This window comes from Aquarana catesbeiana, linkage group LG03, assembly GCF_042186555.1.
Source record: "Aquarana catesbeiana isolate 2022-GZ linkage group LG03, ASM4218655v1, whole genome shotgun sequence".
NCBI classification, from domain to species: Eukaryota; Metazoa; Chordata; class Amphibia; order Anura; family Ranidae; genus Aquarana; species Aquarana catesbeiana.
Window position 1 is genome coordinate 497,208,940 of NC_133326.1, and position 20,986 is coordinate 497,229,925.

General features: G+C 45.3%; 1 protein-coding gene across 2 annotated transcripts in view; it reads left to right on the forward strand.

The window, feature by feature from the left end:
- Positions 1 to 660: 660 nt before the first annotated feature.
- The window catches only part of HMGXB3 (HMG-box containing 3), a 106,925-nt gene continuing 86,599 nt past the window's right edge, over positions 661 to 20,986 (forward strand). The window contains exons 1-3 of one of the 2 annotated variants that reach the window (XM_073621077.1): positions 690 to 755; positions 18,037 to 18,097; positions 20,646 to 20,787. In XM_073621077.1, the coding sequence (XP_073477178.1) occupies positions 20,648 to 20,787 (140 nt within the window). In that variant the 5' untranslated portion in view covers positions 690 to 755; positions 18,037 to 18,097; positions 20,646 to 20,647. Of the gene's footprint in view, positions 756 to 18,036; positions 18,098 to 20,645; positions 20,788 to 20,986 lie in introns of both variants that reach the window. The other variant, XM_073621076.1, reaches the window with a different exon arrangement.

Genomic DNA, 20,986 nt, shown 5'->3' on the forward strand with positions numbered 1-20,986 from the left:
AAAAACAGCTGTGCAAATACCGTGTGACATAAAAAATTGCAACACCCACCATTTTCGTCTATTGGGTCTCTGCTAAAAAAAAATATATAATTTTTGGGGTTTTTTTTTTTTTAAAAAGTAGATTTTTACATGTAAGAGTGAAGTGTCAGAAATGACCCAGGTGGCAAGTGCTTTACCGCTGTTTAAGCGGAGCTTTTGGGATGATAGCGGGGCGCTTTTAACCCCCCCCCCCCCAAATAAAGGGTTGTCAGGTGCTTCCCATTCATTGCAATGGGCAGGCCGTTTTGGGAGCGCTGAATACAACTCTCCCAAACCGCCCCAAAGGTGTTGCTTGCAGGACTTTTCCTAATGTCCAGCAAGCGCACCGCCCGGGTGTGAAAGCACCCATTGCAATAAATGGGAGGCGGTTTTCAGGCTCTATTTCTAGCACTAAAACTGCCTCAGTGTGAAAGGGGTCTTAAGTTCCCCTATGATTTGTTGAGCTGGTACAGTTTCTTTTTTTTTTTTACCCCCTCCCCTTTGGCCCCAGCGCTCTTTCGTACAATCCTAATGAACTATAATGTAATGATCACTTTATCCGCCTTGCCATCCTCTACCTCAGGACACACGTGGCTAAAAGGCAGCTGCTGATTGGCCCTCGGCCTTTCATTCCCCGCTCCCATTGGTCGCTCCGCCCTAGTAGCGAGGCCGCCATCTTGGAGAGGGCATGGAGGAGAGAGGGTGACTTTCTCACCGGCGCTCGGCCTGGACTGCAGGTAAGGAGCTCAGACAGGGGTGCCGGGGCTCCGCTCTCCGCGGCGGGTGTGAATGGGGCTTGTAGGACAGCTATAGGGAGCTGCGGAGGGCAGCGAAAGGTGAAGTCCGGGAGGGAGTTAATAAGACGGCCGCTCATTGGACGTTGGGGAGTGCCCGAGTTAGTATGAAGGCACATGAATAGGCGGAGGGGGAGGGGAGAGTGAAGAGCAGACACAACATATACAGTTGTGCTGTGCCCTCAGACAGGGTTCTTGTGTATTGTGGGGGACAGAGAGAGGAGAGACTCCTGAGACACCAAAAGGGGCGGGAGGGATGTCATAGAACTGGTGGAGAGGATTGATATGTGATCAGTGTAGGTATAGACAGCAAACACTGACATCATTGTACACAAGCAGACAGTCATGTGTGCAGCAGCCAGGTCACGTGTCCATGGGACATCAGCAGGCTGAGATGTCATTTCTGCTTCGACCATTTCCAGTCATTTCTATTGTAGATTATAAAATATTTATATGGCTCTTTTCACAGGGGCCTTGTCTGTTTGTTGTTATCAGGAGATCTGTGGACACATCCTCTGTTCAATCAGAGCAGGATGGAAAGGATGGCTCCTGTGCCTGTTCACTTTCCTCCTTTACAAGATGTGCTCTCAGTTTAACCATTTAAAGACGAAATCTTTTCTGACATTTGTTGCTTACAAGTAAAAATCCTGTATTTTCTGCTAGAAAATCACTTAGAACCCCCAAACATTATATATATATTTTTTTTTTAGCAGAGACCCTAAGGAATAAAATAGCGGTTGTTGCAATATTTTATGTCACACGGTATTTGCGCAGCGGTCTTTCAAACGCAATTTAAAAAAAAAAAAATACACTAAAAAAAAACTAAGCAGTAAAGTTAGCCCATTTTTTTTTTCATCCAAAAGTTTTGATTACCTGTTTTTGTGTATTTATTTTTAAGATATAGTTTTTTTTTATATATTTTTCTAAATTCTACATACAAGTGAACTGATTGGAGGTTTGTTTTGTTTAATAAATGTTTAAATGTAAAAAATTTTCTGTATCACTTTAGGTTGTTTTCACACTGCAGTGGGCATGCGTTGACAGTAAAACGCTGCTAGTTTTAGCGGCGCTTTACCGTCATTTTAGCGGTGCTATTCGGCTGCTAGCGGGGAGCTTATAACCCAGCTAGCAGCCGAGGAAGGGGTTAAATGCGCCCCTGAAGCGCCGCTGCTGAAACGCTTTGCAGGCGCTTTGGCAGCGGTGCGCATTCATTTCAATGGGCAGGAGTGGTGGAGGAGTGGTATACACCGCTCCAAAGGTGCTGCTTGCAGGACTTTTTTTTAACATCCTGCCAGCGCATCGCCTCAGTGTGACAGCACTTGGGATATCACACTGACACTGCAGGGGAGCCGTTTTACAGGCGCTATTTTTAGCCCAAAAGTGCCTGAAAAACGCCCCAGTGTGAAAGGGGTCTAACTGTTAAATTTGATGAAAATAGATGAAGGGAAAAAAAGAAAAAAAAAAAAAAATCGGCCTAATATATCAGCCCAAAAAAATTGGCATCGCATATTGGCCATCGGCCACCGAGATTTCTAAATATCTGCATCGGCCAGAGAAAAACCCATATCGGTCGACCTCTACAAATCAGTGAATATTATTTGGTCTGTGTGAAAGTTTTAAGCCTCGTACACACAGTACAATTGTTGGCCAACCGAGCGTCTGATTTTTGTCAAAATGGCACGTGTGTCAGGATCTTGTCTTGCATACCAATGGTACACAATTGTTGTGCCACAAATGTGAACGTAGTGACGTACTACGAGGAATTTCAGCTCTTAAACGCCACCCTTTGGGCCCCTTCTGCTAATTTCGTGTTTGGTGAGCATTGATTCCGAGCATGGGTGTTTGTACTTTCGACTTTTGTGTGACAGACTTGTGTACTGACTATATGAAAATCTAACGTCAAACTGTTGTCCGCCGAAAATGTATTAGCCTGTCATCCAAGATTTGTTGGCCGAAAGTTGGACAACAATTGTCAAAAGGAGAGTACCAGCGGTAAGATTTTAGGACAATGGTCTGTCAACAGGCAATCCCCTGCCAACAAAGGTACCGTGTGTGCGAGGCTTTAGAGTCGGTTCACACTGAGGCAGCACGACTTGCAGCGCGACTGCCTCAGACGACTTGCAAAACGACTTCTATATAGAAGTCAATGCAAGTCGCCTCAAGTCGCCCCCAAATTAGTACAGGAACCTTTTTCTAAGTCGGAGCGACTTGCGTCGCTCCGATTAGAACAGTTCCATTGTACAGAACGGGACGCTACTTGTCAGGCGGTGTCAGGAGAGACTCCTGAGACACCAAAAGGGGCGGGAGGGATGTCATAGAACTGGTGGAGAGGATTGATATGTGATCAGTGTAGGTATAGACAGCAAACACTGACATCATTGTACACAAGCAGACAGTCATGTGTGCAGCAGCCAGGTCACGTGTCCATGGGACATCAGCAGGCTGAGATGTCATTTCTGCTTCGACCATTTCCAGTCATTTCTATTGTAGATTATAAAATATTTATATGGCTCTTTTCACAGGGGCCTTGTCTGTTGTGATCAGATCTGTGGACACATCCTCTGTTCAATCAGAGCAGGATGGAAAGGATGGCTCCTGTGCCTGTTCACTTTCCTCCTTTACAAGATGTGAAGCCTAATGGACCCATGTTAGGTCTAGGGGTGGGTGGATTTAAATGGACATCCTTTTACCTACAATCTGTCATGCTTTGTTTTTAAAAAAAAAACGTTGAAAGTGTGAAAACTTCCTTTCCTTTTCTTTTTTTTTTTTTTCCTACCTAGAAGGACTCAAAGGCAATTGGATGTAAACAGATGCAGTGGTTATCAGATCAGGTCAGCCTGACAGTTTTTCTGGTGGACCTGATTGGCAATCCCCTGCCAACAAAGGTACCGTGTGTGCGAGGCTTTAGAGTCGGTTCACACTGAGGCAGCACGACTTGCAGCGCGACTGCCTCAGACGACTTGCAAAACGACTTCTATATAGAAGTCAATGCAAGTTGCCTCAAGTCGCCCCCAAATTAGTACAGGAACCTTTTTCTAAGTCGGAGCGACTTGCGTCGCTCCGATTAGAACAGTTCCATTGTACAGAACGGGACGCTGCTTGTCAGGCTAAGTCGCCTGACAAGTCGTCCTAGTGTGAACCGGCTCTTAGAGTCTACAAGCTATGGTAGCAATCATTGAAAATTGATCACAGCTGATGTACTGACAGGCTATCATTTTTTTTAGGAATTAACAACACTTTAAGAAAGAGACAAACACAATGGTTCAACTCCAGCTAAAACATTTTAATAATATAAAGCAACAGGGCTTTCCTTTCTTTTGGGAAAAAATGTTTGTGTTGTAAAAGTGAGTGTTGTAATCACCCCTGGAAGTGTTATGTGATTTGTCCAAATTGCTGCAACTGTCAGTTTTGCTGTGATTATTGCAGAATGAAACTCTACTTTTTTCCCCCCTTGCATTAGCCCTCAGGAGGTGTTAGCAGAAAGAATTATTGACAGAAGAGACCAATAGGGCACTTGTGCTGCAGTGCTCATGTGTGACACAGGGCGCTATTTAGTTGTATAGGAGAAGCACTTTTTTTTTTTTTTTTTTTTCCTTTATCAAGTGATAGCTTCACATACATTCTTGAAGCAGACCTTCGGTCATTTTTTTTCAACTTTCCATCTATTAAATCTTCTGCTCTTGTTGTTTTAACTTTGGATAGTAAAAAAAAAATTCTGCCAGTAAATACTTTATACAGCCCACTTCCTATTTCTTGTCTGGTAAAAAGCCTAGGCTTATGACATCATGCACAGCTCTCTCTCTCTCATTCTCGTGAGAGTTTGCCAGGATAGGAGGGGAATGAGTCATAAGAGGGCCAATGAAAGCTGCAGGTGTGCCTCTGTATAAATCCAGGAAGTGAACAGGCAGCAGCTTCAGCTGCCCACAGTTAAAATTATTGCAGTCAAACTCTGGAGGGAGATTTCTGCAGCACATTTGGAAAAGTACAGAATTGCAGTATATTTACAAATTATTTGAGCAGACCGCAATTCCTCTTTAACCACTTGACATCCCGCCTATAGTAATATGACGTCTGCAGGAGGGATCTCCCATCCTGGGCGGGCGTCATATGACGTCCTGGGCTTCCCAGCGTCGCTTGGGAGCCAGTGCGCGTGCCCAGTGGTTGCGATGTCTCGCCGGGCACCCGCGATTACCCGGTAACAGTGCAGGACCGTGGATCTCACACAGATCCATGTCCTGTCAGGTGAGAGGAGACCGATCGTGTGTTCCCAGTACAGAGGAACACTGATTGGTCTCCTCCCCTTGTGAGTCCCCCCCCCCCCCCTACAGTTAGAATCACTCCCTAGGTAACACATTTAACCCCTTGATCGCCCCCTAGTGTTAACCCCTTCCCTGCCAGTGACATTTATACAGTAATAAGTGCATTTTTATAGCACTGATCGCTGTATAAATGTGAATGGTGTCAAAAGTGTCCGCCAAAATGCCGCAGTCACGATAAAAATCGCAGATTGCCGCCATTACTAGTAAAAAAAAGATAATAAAAATGCCATAAAACTATCCCCTATTTTGTAGACTCTATAACTTTTGCGCAAACCAATCAATATACGCTTATTGCAATTTTTTTTCTTTTTTTTTTTTTTTTAACCAAAAATGTACAAGAATATATATCGGCCTAAACTGAGGAAAAAATTAGTTAAAAAAAAAATTGGGATATTTTATTATAGTAAAAAATATATTTTTTAATTTTTTTCAAACTTTTCACTCTTCTTTTGTTTATAGCGCAAAAAATAAAAACCGCAGAGGCAATCAAATACTACCAAAATAAAGCTCTATTTGTGGGGGGGGGGATTAATTTGGGTGCAGTGTTGCATGACCGCCCGATTGTCATTTAAAATGCAACAGCGCTGAATATTGGCGATACCTCACATGTGTGATTTGAACACCGTTTACATATGCAGGCGCAACTTCTGTATGTGTTTTCTTTGCTGCGCGAACTCGCGGGGGCGCTTTAAAAAAAAATTTTTTTCTTATTTTTAAAAATTGTTTAAAAAAAAAAAAAAATTTGATCACTTTTATTGCTGTCACAAGGAATGTAAACATCCCTTGTGACAGTAATAGGTGGTGACAGGTACTCTTTATGGAGGGATCGGGGGTCTAAAAGATCCCTCCTTTGCACTTCGCAGTATTCAGATCGCCGAAAACGGCGATTCTAAAGACTGTATTTTTTTTTTTTTTTTTTAAACCGGCGCCATTGGCAGCCGAGTAAACGGGAAGTGACGTCATGACGTCGCTTCCGCGTTTACAATTAGGAGGCTGGAACGAAGCCGTACACGGCTTTGTTCCAGACTGCTGTCAGCAGCCGCCGGAGGCCCGGTAAGAGCGGCGGGAGGGGGGGGGACGTCCCCTCCCGCTCCTCCGGTATAACAGCCGAGCGGCTTTTAGCTGCATCGGTTGTTATACATGGATAGCTGATCGCCCGCTCTACAACATGGTAGCGGGATGATGCCTGCAGCTGCGGGCATCATCCCGGTATAACCCCGGAAAGCCGAGTACGCACATCTGCGTACGCTCGGCAGGAAGGGGTTAAGGTGGTTTCCCGATGATAACAGTGGATCATGTCTCTGTAATATGTTGGAATATCTTCCCGTAGTCTCCATCAGGAGGCTATGTATGAGAGTGACAAGACAAGAGCACAGTTATGCCCCGTACACACGATCGGACATTCCGACAACAAAATCCTGGATTTATTTCCGACGGATGTTGGCTCAGACTTGTCTTGCATACACACGGCCACACAAAGTTGGTCGGAAATTCCAAACGTCAAGAACACGGTGACGTACAACACGTACGACGAGCCGAGAAAAATTAAGTTCAATAGCCAGTGCGGCTCTTCTGCTTGATTCCGAGCATGCGTGGAACTTTGTGCGTCGGAATTGTGTACACACGATCGGAATTTCCGACAACGGATTTTGTTTTCGGAAAATTTTAGATCCTGATCTCAAATTTTGTGTGATGGACATTCCTATGGAATGGATGGAGCCTATACACGGTCGGACAAGGTCCCATCGAACATTTTTCTGTAGGAAAACCCTATCATGTGTACAGGGCATTAAAAGGCCTGAACAGAGCAAGGGCAGAGACTTTCAAGGCTGAATTACCAGGTGTTTTGGATTCAGTGGGGGAAGTTCTAGTACCCATCATGTTCTTACTGCCATCTGTTAGAGCTGCACAATTCTGGATAAAATGAGAATCACAATTTTTTATTTTTTTTGCTTAGAATAAAGATCACAATTCTTGGCATAACATCATCCTTTCACATTATAGAAAAAAATTGGGCTAACTTTACTGTTTAGTGTTTTTAAATTACTTGACGTATATTTTTTTTCCCAAAAAATTGCTTTTGAAAGACCACTGCGCAAATACAGTTTGAAATAAAATATTGCAACAATCTTCATTTTATTCTCTAGGGCCTCTGTTAGAACCCTCCAAACATATACACACACAATACTGATTTTAACTTGTAAGCGACCAGTGTCGGAAAAAGGTTTAGTCTTTAAGTGGTTAAACTGACCTCATTTACAGATGGAAGTTCACTCTTTTGATCTGATAGAACCGAGAGATACATTGGGGTTTATTTACTAAAGCCAAATCCACTCTGCACTACAAGTGCACTTGGAAGTGTAGTTGCTGTAGATCTGAGGGGAAGATATGATTTTTTTTTATTTTTTTTATTTTCCTTGCATGTCCTCAGATCTACAGCAAGTGCACTTTCAGGTGCACTTGTGATAAAAAGTGGATTTGCCTTTAGTAAATAACCCCCGTTGTTTCTCTGTATCTCGTTGTTGATAACCATTTGTGGCTGAGTTTTTTTTTTTTTTGTTTTTTTTTTTTTGTTTTCTTTTGACCGCTGTTTTTCTCTGCACTTTTCGGATCGTTCCTCGGATCAGGAGTCATGGTTCGGATTATTTTCGGATCAACAAAAAAAAAAAATCTCCCCCACTGTAATAATATCCACGTCATCTCCCCCACTGTAATAATATCCACGTCATCTCCCCCACTGTAATAATATCCACGTCATCTCCCCCACTGTAATAATATCCACGTCATCTCCCCCACTGTAATAATATCCACGTCATCTCCCCCACTGTAATAATATCCACGTCATCTCCCCCACTGTAATAATATCCACGTCATCTCCCCCACTGTAATAATATCCACGTCATCTCCCCCACTGTAATAATATCCACGTCATCTCCCCCACTGTAATAATATCCACGTCATCTCCCCCACTGTAATAATATCCACGTCATCTCCCCCACTGTAATAATATATTTGCCGGGTATTGCAGGGTATTGGCAGAGTATGGCAGAGTTTTGGCACTGCTGCCATCTGATCTCTCCCCTCCACTGTACAGATCAGTACACAGAGGGGAGAGAGGAACCGGCGTCATGACATGACGCCGGTTTGTTTACAAGTGATCGCTCCGTCAGAGCGATCACGTGAATCCATGAGATCAGCAGATCATGAGACCATCTGATCAGCGAATCCATGAGACTCGGCTGATCACAGATCAGAGTAAGGGGCCGATCCCAGCCCTTTACTACGTGATCTGCTGTCAGCCAATGACAGCGGATCACGTGATATACACGGAAGCCAGTAATCTGCTTTTTTTCTCAAATCGTCTTCCAGGGCAGCATCCGAGAGATAGGCTCCTCCTCCCTAAAACAGGAAACGCATTAGTCCGCCATTATAAATTTCACAGCCTTACCTGCGTGCCTCAGTTGTTTGTGTTTCCTCCGGACCCACAGGAGCTGCAAGAAACGTTTGTTACTTTTACTCTGTCTCTGTGCTTGTTGCAGGAGACCCCTTGCCAGCATCCCATACAGCCCAACGGGCCTTGGGAGGGCGAGCAGGGGCAGCAAAACTTGAGCAGTATTGCTCTGCCTGAGATAGAGACTGGAGCACCTTGCAACCAAATGCTTGGTCTTGGTCGGACAGCTGGCTTATACGGTAGTGCTTTGCGAAGGTACTGAAGCTCAACCATGTCGCTGCCCTGCAGATCTTCTCCGGAGTTGCCCCTGCTTTCTCTGTGACCGAGGTTGCCCAGGCTCTGGTTGTGTGTATCCTCTGATTCCACTTGGTGGAGTGAGATCCTGTGCCTCATAGGTCGTCTGTATGGCCATCCGTATCCATCTGCTGATGGTATTCTTGGAAGCTTGTTTCCCTTTGTTGACTCCTGCATAAAGGACGAAAAGGGAGGTCGTTCTACGCCACTCCTTCGTTCTTTCGAGATACGTTATGAGCGTGTTTCTTACATCTAGTTTGTTGTAAGTGTCTCTTTTCCTACTATCCATAGTTTTTGGAAGTGAAGGTATGACGATATTCTGGGTTCTATGGAACGTTGAAGAGACCTTGGGTAGACAGGCCGGATCTGGAGAGAGAATGATTTTGTCTAAATGTATTAGGCAGTATGGTTCTATTATAGATAGAGCTTGGATTTTGCTCACTCTTCTGGCAGATACCAGGGCCAGAAGCAATGCAGTCTTTAAAGTGAGGTTTATGTCTGAGCTTTTTTCCATTGGTTCAAATAGAGGGGAAAGAAAGCCCTTAAGTACTGTGGCCATGTCCCAAGTTGGAGTTCTATAAATTCTTGTTTGGTCTAGCTCTTTTAAGTGCTATTAGGAATCGCTTTATCAGCGGATCCTCTGCTAGTCTAGTATCCATGACCGAGGAGAGCGCTGCAACTTGTACCTTCAATTTTCCTGGAGAGATGTTTTTGTCTGCACCATCTTATAGGAAATCCAAAATTGTTGGGATTATCCCTCTGCTGGAGATCGGTTTGTTTCTGTTCCAGGAGACAAACTTTTTCCTTACTTTCTCATAGATAGCAGGCTTCCTGCTGTTTAAGATGGTATTGATCACTTTTTCTGACAGCCCTTTGTTCTGAAGTCTTACCCTTTCAGTAACCAAGCCGAAAGCTTCAGGATCTTGTGATTTGGGTGGTTGACTGGGCCCTGTGACAGCAGATCCGGCCAGTCCGTCAGTGTTAGCTGAGGTTGTATGCTGAGGTTTTTCAAGTGGCTGAACCATGCTCTCTGGGGCCAGTGCGGTGCTATTAGTATCACCATTGTTTTCTCTGCCTTGATTTTTTGAATCACCTTTGGGATTATGGCAGTTGGAGGGAATGCATAGCACAGTTGCTATCTCCAGCTTTGATTGAAAGCATCTACCCCGCTGTTGCCATCTGTGGGGTTCAGGGAAAAAAATATCGGTGATTTTGCATTTGCCTTGGAAGCGAATAGATCTACCTCGGGTACTCCCCATTTTTGAGTGATTTGAGCGAAGGTTGTTTGGTTCAGTGACCTTTCTGTTTGTCTTATGGTTTTCCGGCTCAGGAAGTCTGCCAGCGTATTGTCTGTTCCTTTCAGATGGATACCTGATATTGACCTTATGTTCGCTTCTGCCCATAGTAGGATTGACTCTGTCAGCCTCATCAAGTTTCGGGACTTTGTACCACCTTGTGTTTAGATATGCCACAGTCGTGGCGTTGTCTGATTGCACCTTTACGTCTCTCCCCTGTAACTCTGGCTTGAAAGCTTTTAGTGCTTCCTCCACAGCTTTTAGCTCTCTCAAGTTTAAGGAGGCTTGGGACCATTTGGATGTCCATTTCCCTTGTGAGCAGAACCCTTCCATGTGGGCCCCCCAGCCTAGGGCGCTGGCATCGGTGGTGATCCTGATTGGATCGGATTGAGCCCATCTGCGCCCTTCGATGTATCGAAGTGGATTGAGCCACCATTGGAGTGTTTGTTTGACTGTGGTTGGGACAGGAATGGACTTGTCTAGGGATGCTTGCCTGCCATCCCACTGAGACAGAATGTAGTTCTGTAGAGGTCTCATGTGAATCTGTGCCCAGGTGATGGCTGGAAAGGAAGACGTCATCAGTCCTAGTATGGTCATTCCTTGTCTGATTGTTATGTTATTGGTCCCTAAAAGGGAGGTTATTGCCTGTGTAATTTTTTTCGTTCTTTTCTTCTGTTAGAAAAATTCTTGACAGTCTGGAATCCAGCATATATCCCAAATATACCACTCTCTGGCTTGGGGTCATTTGAGATTTTTCTGCATTCGCTATCCATCCCAGGTTTTGCAGATAGGACATACTTGTGCGCAGATTGTTTTCTAGAATTTCTGCCGAGTCTGCAAAGAACAGTAGGTCATCTAAGTACGGTATTATTCCAATACCCTGCTGTCTTAGACCCTTTAATGCTTCCGCCATGATCTTTGAGAATATTCCTGGTGCCGAAGAGATTCCGAAAGGGAGAGCTGCGTACTGTAGGTGTAGAGTAGCTGCTGGCCCTTGTATTGCGAACCTTAGGAACTTTTGATGATCCTCCCTTATGGGGACATGTAGGTAGGCATCCTGTAGGTCTAGTGTCACCATGAATGTCTCCCGTGGCAGGATGTTCCTGATCGAGTGAATAGATTCCATTCTGAATCTCTTGTATTTTATCCCTCGGTTGAGTGGTTTGAGATTCAGTATAAGTCTTAGCTTGCCTGACGTTTCCCTTTTTGCAAAGATATGGGAGTAGAAGCCCCTTTGTTCCTCTTCTTGAGGTACATGGCGAATCGCCTTCTGATCCAGTAGGTTCTGCAGGGATTCCAGAAAGGCCCTTGCTCGATCGTTGTCCCTTGGCAGCATGGTTGCTAGGTATTTGGTTGGGGGGCGGGTGGAGAATTCTATTGCGTAGCCGTCCGCTATGGTGTGCATGATGAACTTGTTCTCTGTTGCCTTCTCCCATTGGCGGGAAAAGGCCGCAAGTCTGCCCCCCACCTGGTGACAGTCATTGTTTTTTGTTCTTTTGGTTAGGAGGCTTGAGGATGAATTCACCCTTGCCTTTTTTGTTTTGCTGACTCCAGTGCTTTTTTGCCCCCGGCTTGTTAAATTTCTTAAATTGCCGAAAGGGCGCCTTCCCTTGCTTCTTTTTGGTTTGGGGAAAACCTTTATTCTTTGCTGCGGTCCTGTCCAGGACTGTTTCTAGTTCAGGCCCGAAAAGTAGGTCTCCAGTGAATGGAATCCCGCATAATCTGTTCTTGGAAGAAATGTCCCCCCCACCAAGACTTCAACCACAGGGCTCTTCGGGCTGAGTTTAGTAGTGCTGTGGCCCTAGAGGATATTCTGACAGTTTCAGCTGAGGCATCAGCTAAGAAAGCTGCAGCTCTGGTTAACGTAGGGATGGTTTTTATTAGTTCTTCCCTGGGTGTGTCATTCTCCAGCAGTTCTTGAAGCTGGGTTAACCAGATTAGCAAAGTCCGGGCTGTGCAGGTGGACGCTATAGCCGGATTCAGGTTTGCGGCCCCTGCTTCCCACGCCCTTTTTAGGAGGGCTTCTATTTTCTTATCCATGGGGGTCGCTTGGGGTACCTGCGTCGTCAAAGGCCAAGTCAGATTTGTTTGTGACTTTTGCCAGAGAGGCATCCACTTTGGGGCATTTAGCCCAGGTTTTGGTGTCTGTCTCTGCAAACGGGTATCTGCGTTTGACTGTGGCTGGTATAAAGAGTTTTTTTTCTCTGGGTCTTCCCATTCTTTTTTGACTATGTCTTTGAGGGTTTGGTGTACATGGAATGTTCTTGGTTTTCTAGGCTGTAGCCCTTTGTACATTCTGTCATGTATTGTGAGCTCTGCGTTTTTCTGCCCTTTAATGCCTAGCGTGTTAGCTATGGCTTTAAGAAGACTATCCGTGTCCTCTGAGGGAAATAGGCTGCCCTCTGCAGTGTCATCTTCCTCATCAGAGTCTGAGCAAATTCCATCCTCCGATTCAGGTCATTCAGATTCATCTGAATCCTCTTCTTGTTCTGCCTGTTCCCTATTACCTGCAGGAACGCATGTTCCACTGGTAGATGGGGTACTGGCCTGACCGATACTTGATGGCGCTTCCAATATTTCAATAACTGAGCATAGTGGCGCCATGGTGCTCTGAATTTCTTTCTTGAAAGAGTTGAGCAGATCTTTCAAGTACCCCTGCGATTCTTTAGCCACCATTTTGTCTATACATTTCTGACATAGGGGTTTTTTCCATTTGGGGGGAAAGCGTGAAGCACATGTTTTGCCTTTCGCTTTACTTTCCTCAGGGGTCTTTGCCTAAAATCAAGCATAGTAAAAAAAGGTCACGAGGTAGGTGGTCAAAAACTGCCTGTAAGTAGGCAGTTTTATGGAAAGGTAAAGACAGAGATAACTCTTGAGTATTCTGGCTTACTTTGGAGCTGTCCTGGCTCGCAGGATCTGCAGGGCAGGGTGGAGAAGCGTCAGACATGGTCAGCCACCAGGATCCTCTGCTTAGAGGGGCCTTTTTAACTGCTTCCTGCATAAACTCCAGCCACGCCCCCAGCTGACCCCGTGCAGGTTGGTGGATATACCTGCACATGCCGCTGCCGTTGGTATTCTCCTCCCAGGTGTACAAAGCTAATCAGAGTATCTCCCTTCTGATTAGCTTTGTACACCTGGGAGGAGAATACCAACGGCAGCGGCATGTGCAGGTATATCCACCAACCTGCACGGGGTCAGCTGGGGGCAGGGCTGGAGTTTATGCAGGAAGCAGTTAAAAAGGCCCCTCTAAGCAGAGGATCCTGGTGGCTGACCATGTCTGACGCTTCTCCACCCTGCCCTGCAGATCCTGCGAGCCAGGACAGCTCCAAAGTAAGCCAGAATACTCAAGAGTTATCTCTGTCTTTACCTTTCCATAAAACTGCCTACTTACAGGCAGTTTTTGACCACCTACCTCGTGACCTTTTTTTACTATGCTTGATTTTAGGCAAAGCCCCCTGAGGAAAGTAAAGCGAAAGGCAAAACATGTGCTTCATGCTTTCCCCCCAAATGGAAAAAAACCCTATGTCAGAAATGTATAGACAAAATGGTGGCTAAAGAATCGCAGGGGTACTTGAAAGATCTGCTCAACTCTTTCAAGAAAGAAATTCAGAGCACCATGGCGCCACTATGCTCAGTTATTGAAATATTGGAAGCGCCATCAAGTATCGGTCAGGCCAGTACCCCATCTACCAGTGCAACATGCGTTCCTGCAGGTAATAGGGAACAGGCAGAACAAGAAGAGGATTCAGATGAATCTGAATGACCTGAATCGGAGGATGGAATTTGCTCAGACTCTGATGAGGAAGATGACACTGCAGAGGGCAGCCTATTTCCCTCAGAGGACACGGATAGTCTTCTTAAAGCCATAGCTAACACGCTAGGCATTAAAGGGCAGAAAAACGCAGAGCTCACAATACATGACAGAATGTACAAAGGGCTACAGCCTAGAAAACCCAGAACATTCCCTGTACACCAAACCCTCAAAGACATAGTCAAAAAAGAATGGGAAGACCCAGAGAAAAAACTCTTTATACCAGCCACAGTCAAACGCAGATACCCGTTTGCAGAGACAGACACCAAAACCTGGGCTAAATGCCCCAAAGTGGATGCCTCTCTGGCAAAAGTCACAGACAAATCTGACTTGGCCTTTGACGACGCAGGTACCCTAAGCGACCCCATGGATAAGAAAATAGAAGCCCTCCTAAAAAGGGCATGGGAAGCAGGGGCCGCAAACCTGAATTCGACTATAGCGTCCACCTGCACAGCCTGGACTTTGCTAATCTGGTTAACCCAGCTTCAAGAACTGCTGGAGAATGACACACCCAGGGAAGAACTAATAAAAACCATCCCTACGTTAACCAGAGCTGCAGCTTTCTTAGCTGATGCCTCAGCTGAAACTGTCAGAATATCCTCTAGGGCCACAGCACTACTAAACTCAGCCCGAAGAGCCCTGTGGTTGAAGTCTTGGTGGGGGGGACATTTCTTCCAAGAACAGATTATGCGGGATTCCATTCACTGGAGACCTACTTTTCGGGCCTGAACTAGAAACAGTCCTGGACAGGACCGCAGCAAAGAATAAAGGTTTTCCCCAAACCAAAAAGAAGCAAGGGAAGGCGCCCTTTCGGCAATTTAAGAAATTTAACAAGCCGGGGGCAAAAAAGCACTGGGGTCAGCAAAACAAAAAAGGCAAGGGTGAATTCATCCTCAAGCCTCCTAACCAAAAGAACAAAAAACAATGACTGTCACCAGGTGGGGGGCAGACTTGCGGCCTTTTCCCGCCAATGGGAGAAGGCAACAGAGAACAAGTTCATCTTGCACACCATAGCGGACGGCTACGCAATAGAATTCTCCACCCGCCTAGCAACCATGCTGCCAAGGGACAACGATCGAGCAAGGGCCTTTCTGGAATCCCTGCAGAACCTACTGGATCAGAAGGTGATTCGCCATGTACCTCAAGAAGAGGAACAAAGGGGCTTCTACTCCCATATCTTTGCAAAAAGGGAAACGTCAGGCAAGCTAAGACTTATACTGAATCTCAAACCACTCAACCGAGGGATAAAATACAAAAGATTCAGAATGGAATCTATTCACTCGATCAGGAACATCCTGCCACGGGAGACATTCATGGTGACACTAGACCTACAGGATGCCTACCTACATGTCCCCATAAGGGAGGATCATCAAAAGTTCCTAAGGTTCGCAATACAAGGGCCAGCAGCTACTCTACACCTACAGTACGCAGCTCTCCCTTTCGGAATCTCTTCGGCACCAGGAATATTCTCAAAGATCATGGCGGAAGCATTAAAGGGTCTAAGACAGCAGGGTATTGGAATAATACCGTACTTAGATGACCTACTGTTCTTTGCAGACTCGGCAGAAATTCTAGAAAACAATCTGCGCACAAGTATGTCCTATCTGCAAAACCTGGGATGGATAGTGAATGCAGAAAAATCTCAAATGACCCCAAGCCAGAGAGTGGTATATTTGGGATATATGCTGGATTCCAGACTGTCAAGAATTTTTCTAACAGAAGCAAAGAACGAAAAAAATTACACAGGCAATAACCTCCCTTTTAGGGACCAATAACATAACAATCAGACAAGGAATGACCATACTAGGACTGATGACGTCTTCCTTTCCAGCCATCACCTGGGCACAGATTCACATGAGACCTCTACAGAACTACATTCTGTCTCAGTGGGATGGCAGGCAAGCATCCCTAGACAAGTCCATTCCTGTTCCAACCACAGTCAAACAAACACTCCAATGGTGGCTCAATCCACTTCGATACATCGAAGGGCGCAGATGGGCTCAATCCGATCCAATCAGGATCACCACCGATGCCAGCGCCCTAGGCTGGGGGGCCCACATGGAAGGGCTCTGCTCACAAGGGAAATGGACATCCAAATGGTCCCAAGCCTCCTCAAACTTGAGAGAGCTAAAAGCTGTGGAGGAAGCACTAAAAGCTTTCAAGCCAGCGTTACAGGGGAGAGACGTAAAGGTGCAATCAGACAACGCCACGACTGTGGCATATCTAAACAGACAAGGTGGTACAAAGTCCCGAAACTTGATAAGGCTGACAGTCAATCCTACTATGGGCAGAAGCGAACATAAGGTCAATATCAGGTATCCATCTGAAAGGAACAGACAATACGGTGGCAGACTTCCTGAGCCAGAATACCATAAGACAAACAGAATGGTCACTGAACCAAACAACCTTTGCTCAAATCACTCAAAAATGGGGAGTACCCGAGGTAGATCTATTCGCTTCCAAGGCAAATGCAAAATCGCCGATATTTTTTTTCCCTGAACCCCACAGATGGCAACAGCGGGGTAGATGCTTTCAACCAAAGCTGGAGATGGCAACTGTGCTATGCATTCCCTCCAACTGCCATAATTCCAAAGGTGATTCAAAAAAATCAAGGCAGAGAAAACAATGGTGATACTAATAGCACCGCACTGGCCCCAGAAAGCATGGTTCAGCCACTTGAAAAACCTCAGCATACAACCTCAGCTGACACTGATGGACCGGCCGGATCTGCTGTCACAGGGCCCAGTCAACCACCCGAATCACAAGATCCTGAAGCTTTCGGCTTGGTTACTGAAAGGGTAAGACTTCAGAACAAAGGGCTGTCAGACAAAGTGATCAATACCATCTTAAACAGCAGGAAGCCTGTAACTAGGGCTATCTATGAGAAAGTAAGGAAAAAGTTTGTCTCCTGGAACAGAAACAAACCGATCTCCAGCAGAGGGATAATCCCAACAATTTTGGATTTCCTACAAGATGGTGCAGACAAAAACATCTCTCCAGGAACATTGAAGGTACAAGTTGCAGCGCTCTCCTCGGTCATGGATACCAGACTAGCAGAGAATCCGCTGATAAAGCGATTCCTAATAGCACTTAAAAGAGCTAGACCAGCCAAAATGTATAGAACTCCAACTTGGGACATGGCCACAGTACTTAAGGGCTTTCTTTCCCCTCCATTTGAACCAATGGAAAAAAGCTCAGACAAAAACCTCACTTTAAAGACTGCACTCCTTCTGGCCCTGGTATCTGCCAGAAGAGTGAGCGAAATCCAAGCTCTATCTATAAAAGAACCATACTGCCTAATACATTTAGACAAAATCATTCTCTCTCCAGATCCGGCCTTTCTACCCAAGGTCTCTTCAACGGTCCATAGAACCCAGAATATCGTCATACCTTCACTTCCAGAAACTATGGATAGTAGGAAAAGAGACACTTACAACAAACTAGATGTAAGAAACACGCTCATAACGTATCTCGAAAGAACGAAGGAATGGCGTAGAACGACCTCCCTTTTCGTCCTTTATGCAGGAGTCAACAAAGGGAAACAAGCTTCCAAGAATAACATCAGCAGATGGATATGGATGGCCATACAGACGACCTATGAGGCACAGGATCTCGCTCCACCAAGTGGAATCAGAGCACACACAACCAGAGCCTGGGCAACCTCGGTCACAGAGAAAGCAGGGGCAACTCCGGAGCAGATCTGCAGGGCAGCGACATGGTCGAGCTTCAGTACCTTCGCAAAGCACTACCGTATAAGCCAGCTGTCCGACCAAGACCAAGCATTTGGTCGCAAGGTGCGCCAGTCTCTATCCCCACCCTAGTAAGTATTGCTTGATACACCCTCTCGGATGCTGCCATGGAAGACGATTTGAGAAAACAGAGTTAGGAAGTCTTCCAGGGCAGCACTAGTTCCCACCCTTGAAATGACAAATACCAGGTACAGCGGGGGAGCTTTTGAGCTTACTGGGAATTCCTTTGGTGCTTTAATACAACTGAGGCACGCAGATAAGGCTGTGAAATTTATAAATGTGGACTAATGTGTTTCCTGTTTTAGGGAGGAGGAGCCTATCTCTCGGATGCTACCCTGGAAGACTTCCTAGAAAAAGAGTTACCAGGTACCTAACGCTGTTTTTTTTTTTTTTTTTTTTTTTCCCCCTCATGCTGACAGTGTGAGGAGAAAAAAATTAAGCTGATTACCAGCTTGTGTAAACGGGACATCGGTCCCATACACAGAGAGTCAATGTTTGTTTAGCAAAAAATAAAACCCACAGTAGTGATTAAATACCACCAAAAGGAAGCTCTATTTGTGTGAAAAAAATAATAAAAATTTCATATGGGTACGGTGTTGCATGACTGCGCAATTGTCATTCAAAGAGTGACAGTGCTGAAAATTGGCCTTGGGCAGGAAGCGGGTTTAAGTGCCCAGTCAGCAAGTGGTTTAAAGTAAGTTTACAATTTTGTGTTGGACCACATTCATAGACATTTTGGGCTGCAGGTTGGACACCCCTTGTCTACACTTACCCACAGAGTTGCCTTCTTCTTTGGCAGCCTCTCTGCGAGGTGAATTCTTGTGTTGATGGCCCTGTCATATTTAGTTTTTTCCAATTCTATCCAGAGACAGGTTGTGCTGAGGCCATTCCTTTTTCCATGTGGCCTCAGAATCTTCCAGGTGCGTTTTGGCAAAGCTCAGTTGTGACTGCATTTGGCCTATCTTAAGGAGTGGCTTATTCTTGCAACCCTCCCATACAAGCCACATTTGTGGAGCATTTGGGTTATTGTTGTCAAATGTACACAATGACCACTCTTTGTCATAAATTCCTGCAACTGCTTCAGAGTTGCTGGTGGCCTCTAGGTAGCCTCTCTAACCAGTTTCCTCCTGGCTGTTTTATCCAGTTTGGAGTGACGTCCTGATCCAAAGAGGGTCTGTGGTGTACCAAATACCTTCTTCTACTTCATAATAGACTTCACTGTGCTTCTAGGCATTGATAAAGCCTTTGGATTTCTTTGTATCCATCTCTTGACTTGTGCCTGTCCACAACTTTATCCTGGAGATTTTTTGACTTGCCACCCATAGTTGATTGTTTGCTTCAGTTGCACTATCAGGGACTGAAATACTCCTGGAAAGCTCTTTTCATGCTGAGGTAATCAAAATGACCACAGCTGATCTCAGTTGAAATGATGGCTTTGTGTGCTACTGAGAAAGTGATTGGCCGTACCTGATTGAGTTTACAAGTCCTTCTTAGGAGGGGTGATCCTTTTCCCAACTTGGTGATTGTTTTGATTTTTTTTTTTTTTTTTCTGGCATATTGGTGTTCTATCTTTCATGACAGTGTTATAAGTTGCATTGAGTAAATACAGCTGGATAAAGCAAAAACTGTGTCTGTCTTCATTTCAGGCTGCAAAGCAACAACATGTGATTATTTTAAAGGGGGTGATTCTTTTCCTCTTTAAAGTGGTTTCTTCCTTCTTAACAAAGAGGTTCTTTAATCTCTCCAATTCCTATACATTCCAAGGAGATCTCCCTCCATTGTTGGATTTACTGGCATTAGAGTGGATCTCTCGGCCATGTATGCTTCAGGTTTAAGGACTGCCTTTGTGTCTTTTCTAAAGTTCCCTTAATGCACAGTTTGCCTCCCTTCTGCAGTTATCCTATAGCAGTGATGGCAAACCTTGGCACCCCAGATGTTTTGGAACTACATTTCCCATGATGCTCATGCACTCTGCAGTGTAGTTGAGCATCATGGAAAATGTAGTTCCAAAACATCTGGGGTTCCAAGGTTCGCCATCACTGCCTTTAGACATTAGGAAAAGAGGGTACTTTTATTCTTTAGAGGGTACTAGATACCTTATGAGCTATTTAAACACTTCTGGAGGTTTCAGGGTTACCCCTTCCTTTTTTTTTTTTTTTTTTCTTGTCTTGTTTGGTGTTCCAAGAAGAGCTTTCAGTACCCCCAAGGCCACAAGTAATTTTAACACACTATATCCCGTTTTGTTTATTAAAGAGAAGCGCATGTTAAAGGTGCTTCTTACCAGATACTACATTATGGGCAAGAGAGCAATGGGTCAAATCTGTGAAAAAAAAAACATTTAGGCCTGGTCAGGGTACCTTTTTTATCTTGCTTTCAGTAGAGGTTCTCTTTAAAGCGATATTAAAGTTCCCCCCCCCCCCCCCCAAATTAACAATTATGTTATACTTACCTGCTCTGTGCAATGGTTTTGCACAGAGCAGCCCGGATCCTCCTCTTCTCGGGTCCCATGCTGGCGCTCCTGGCCCATCCCTCCTGCAGGCTTGCTTGCCCTGGGGGCACCCAAACAGCTGCGCTCCTGAACCACGTCTGTGTGTCCATTCACACATGGAACTGCAGGTCGGCCTGCCCCTCTGTCTCCTCATTGGCTCACTGGCTGTGATTGACAGAAGCGGTAGCTTATGGCTCTCCCGCTGTTGTCAAAAGCCAATCAGGAGTGCGAGTCCCCGAAGAGGCAAGGCTGTCGTGGACATCGCTGGATTGAGAGGGGGCTCAGGTAAGTATTAGACGGCACACAGGTTTTTTTTTTACCTTCATGCATAGGGAAGAACCAATAATCTCTCAGGTTGCAGTCCTGAATTTCCCTGGAAATATCATTACTGGACTGATCGGGAATATATAACTGTGTTTTCTTTAGACATGGATGACCCCTTCGATGGCACTGAGGTAACCGTGGAGTCTGAGGAAATGGAAGGAAACTATGTGCCTGTCAAGCCACCTGTTAAAAAAAAGAAATACAGAGGATGTACTGAGCAGAGAGATTCCATGAAGAAACCCAGGTTAGGGCTTTATACCACATGAGATGAGGAAAGTGTCTTGTATCTTGTTGCCACAGGCATTGGAGATTTTGGCAAATTATGCATCTTACACAGACCCAGTAATACCTGGAGATGGAGTGAGAGCAAGACAGGTGTGGGAATTGTAGATAAAGGGTGGGCCAGAGTCTGGGCAGGTGTATGTGGCTCATAAATGCTGAAC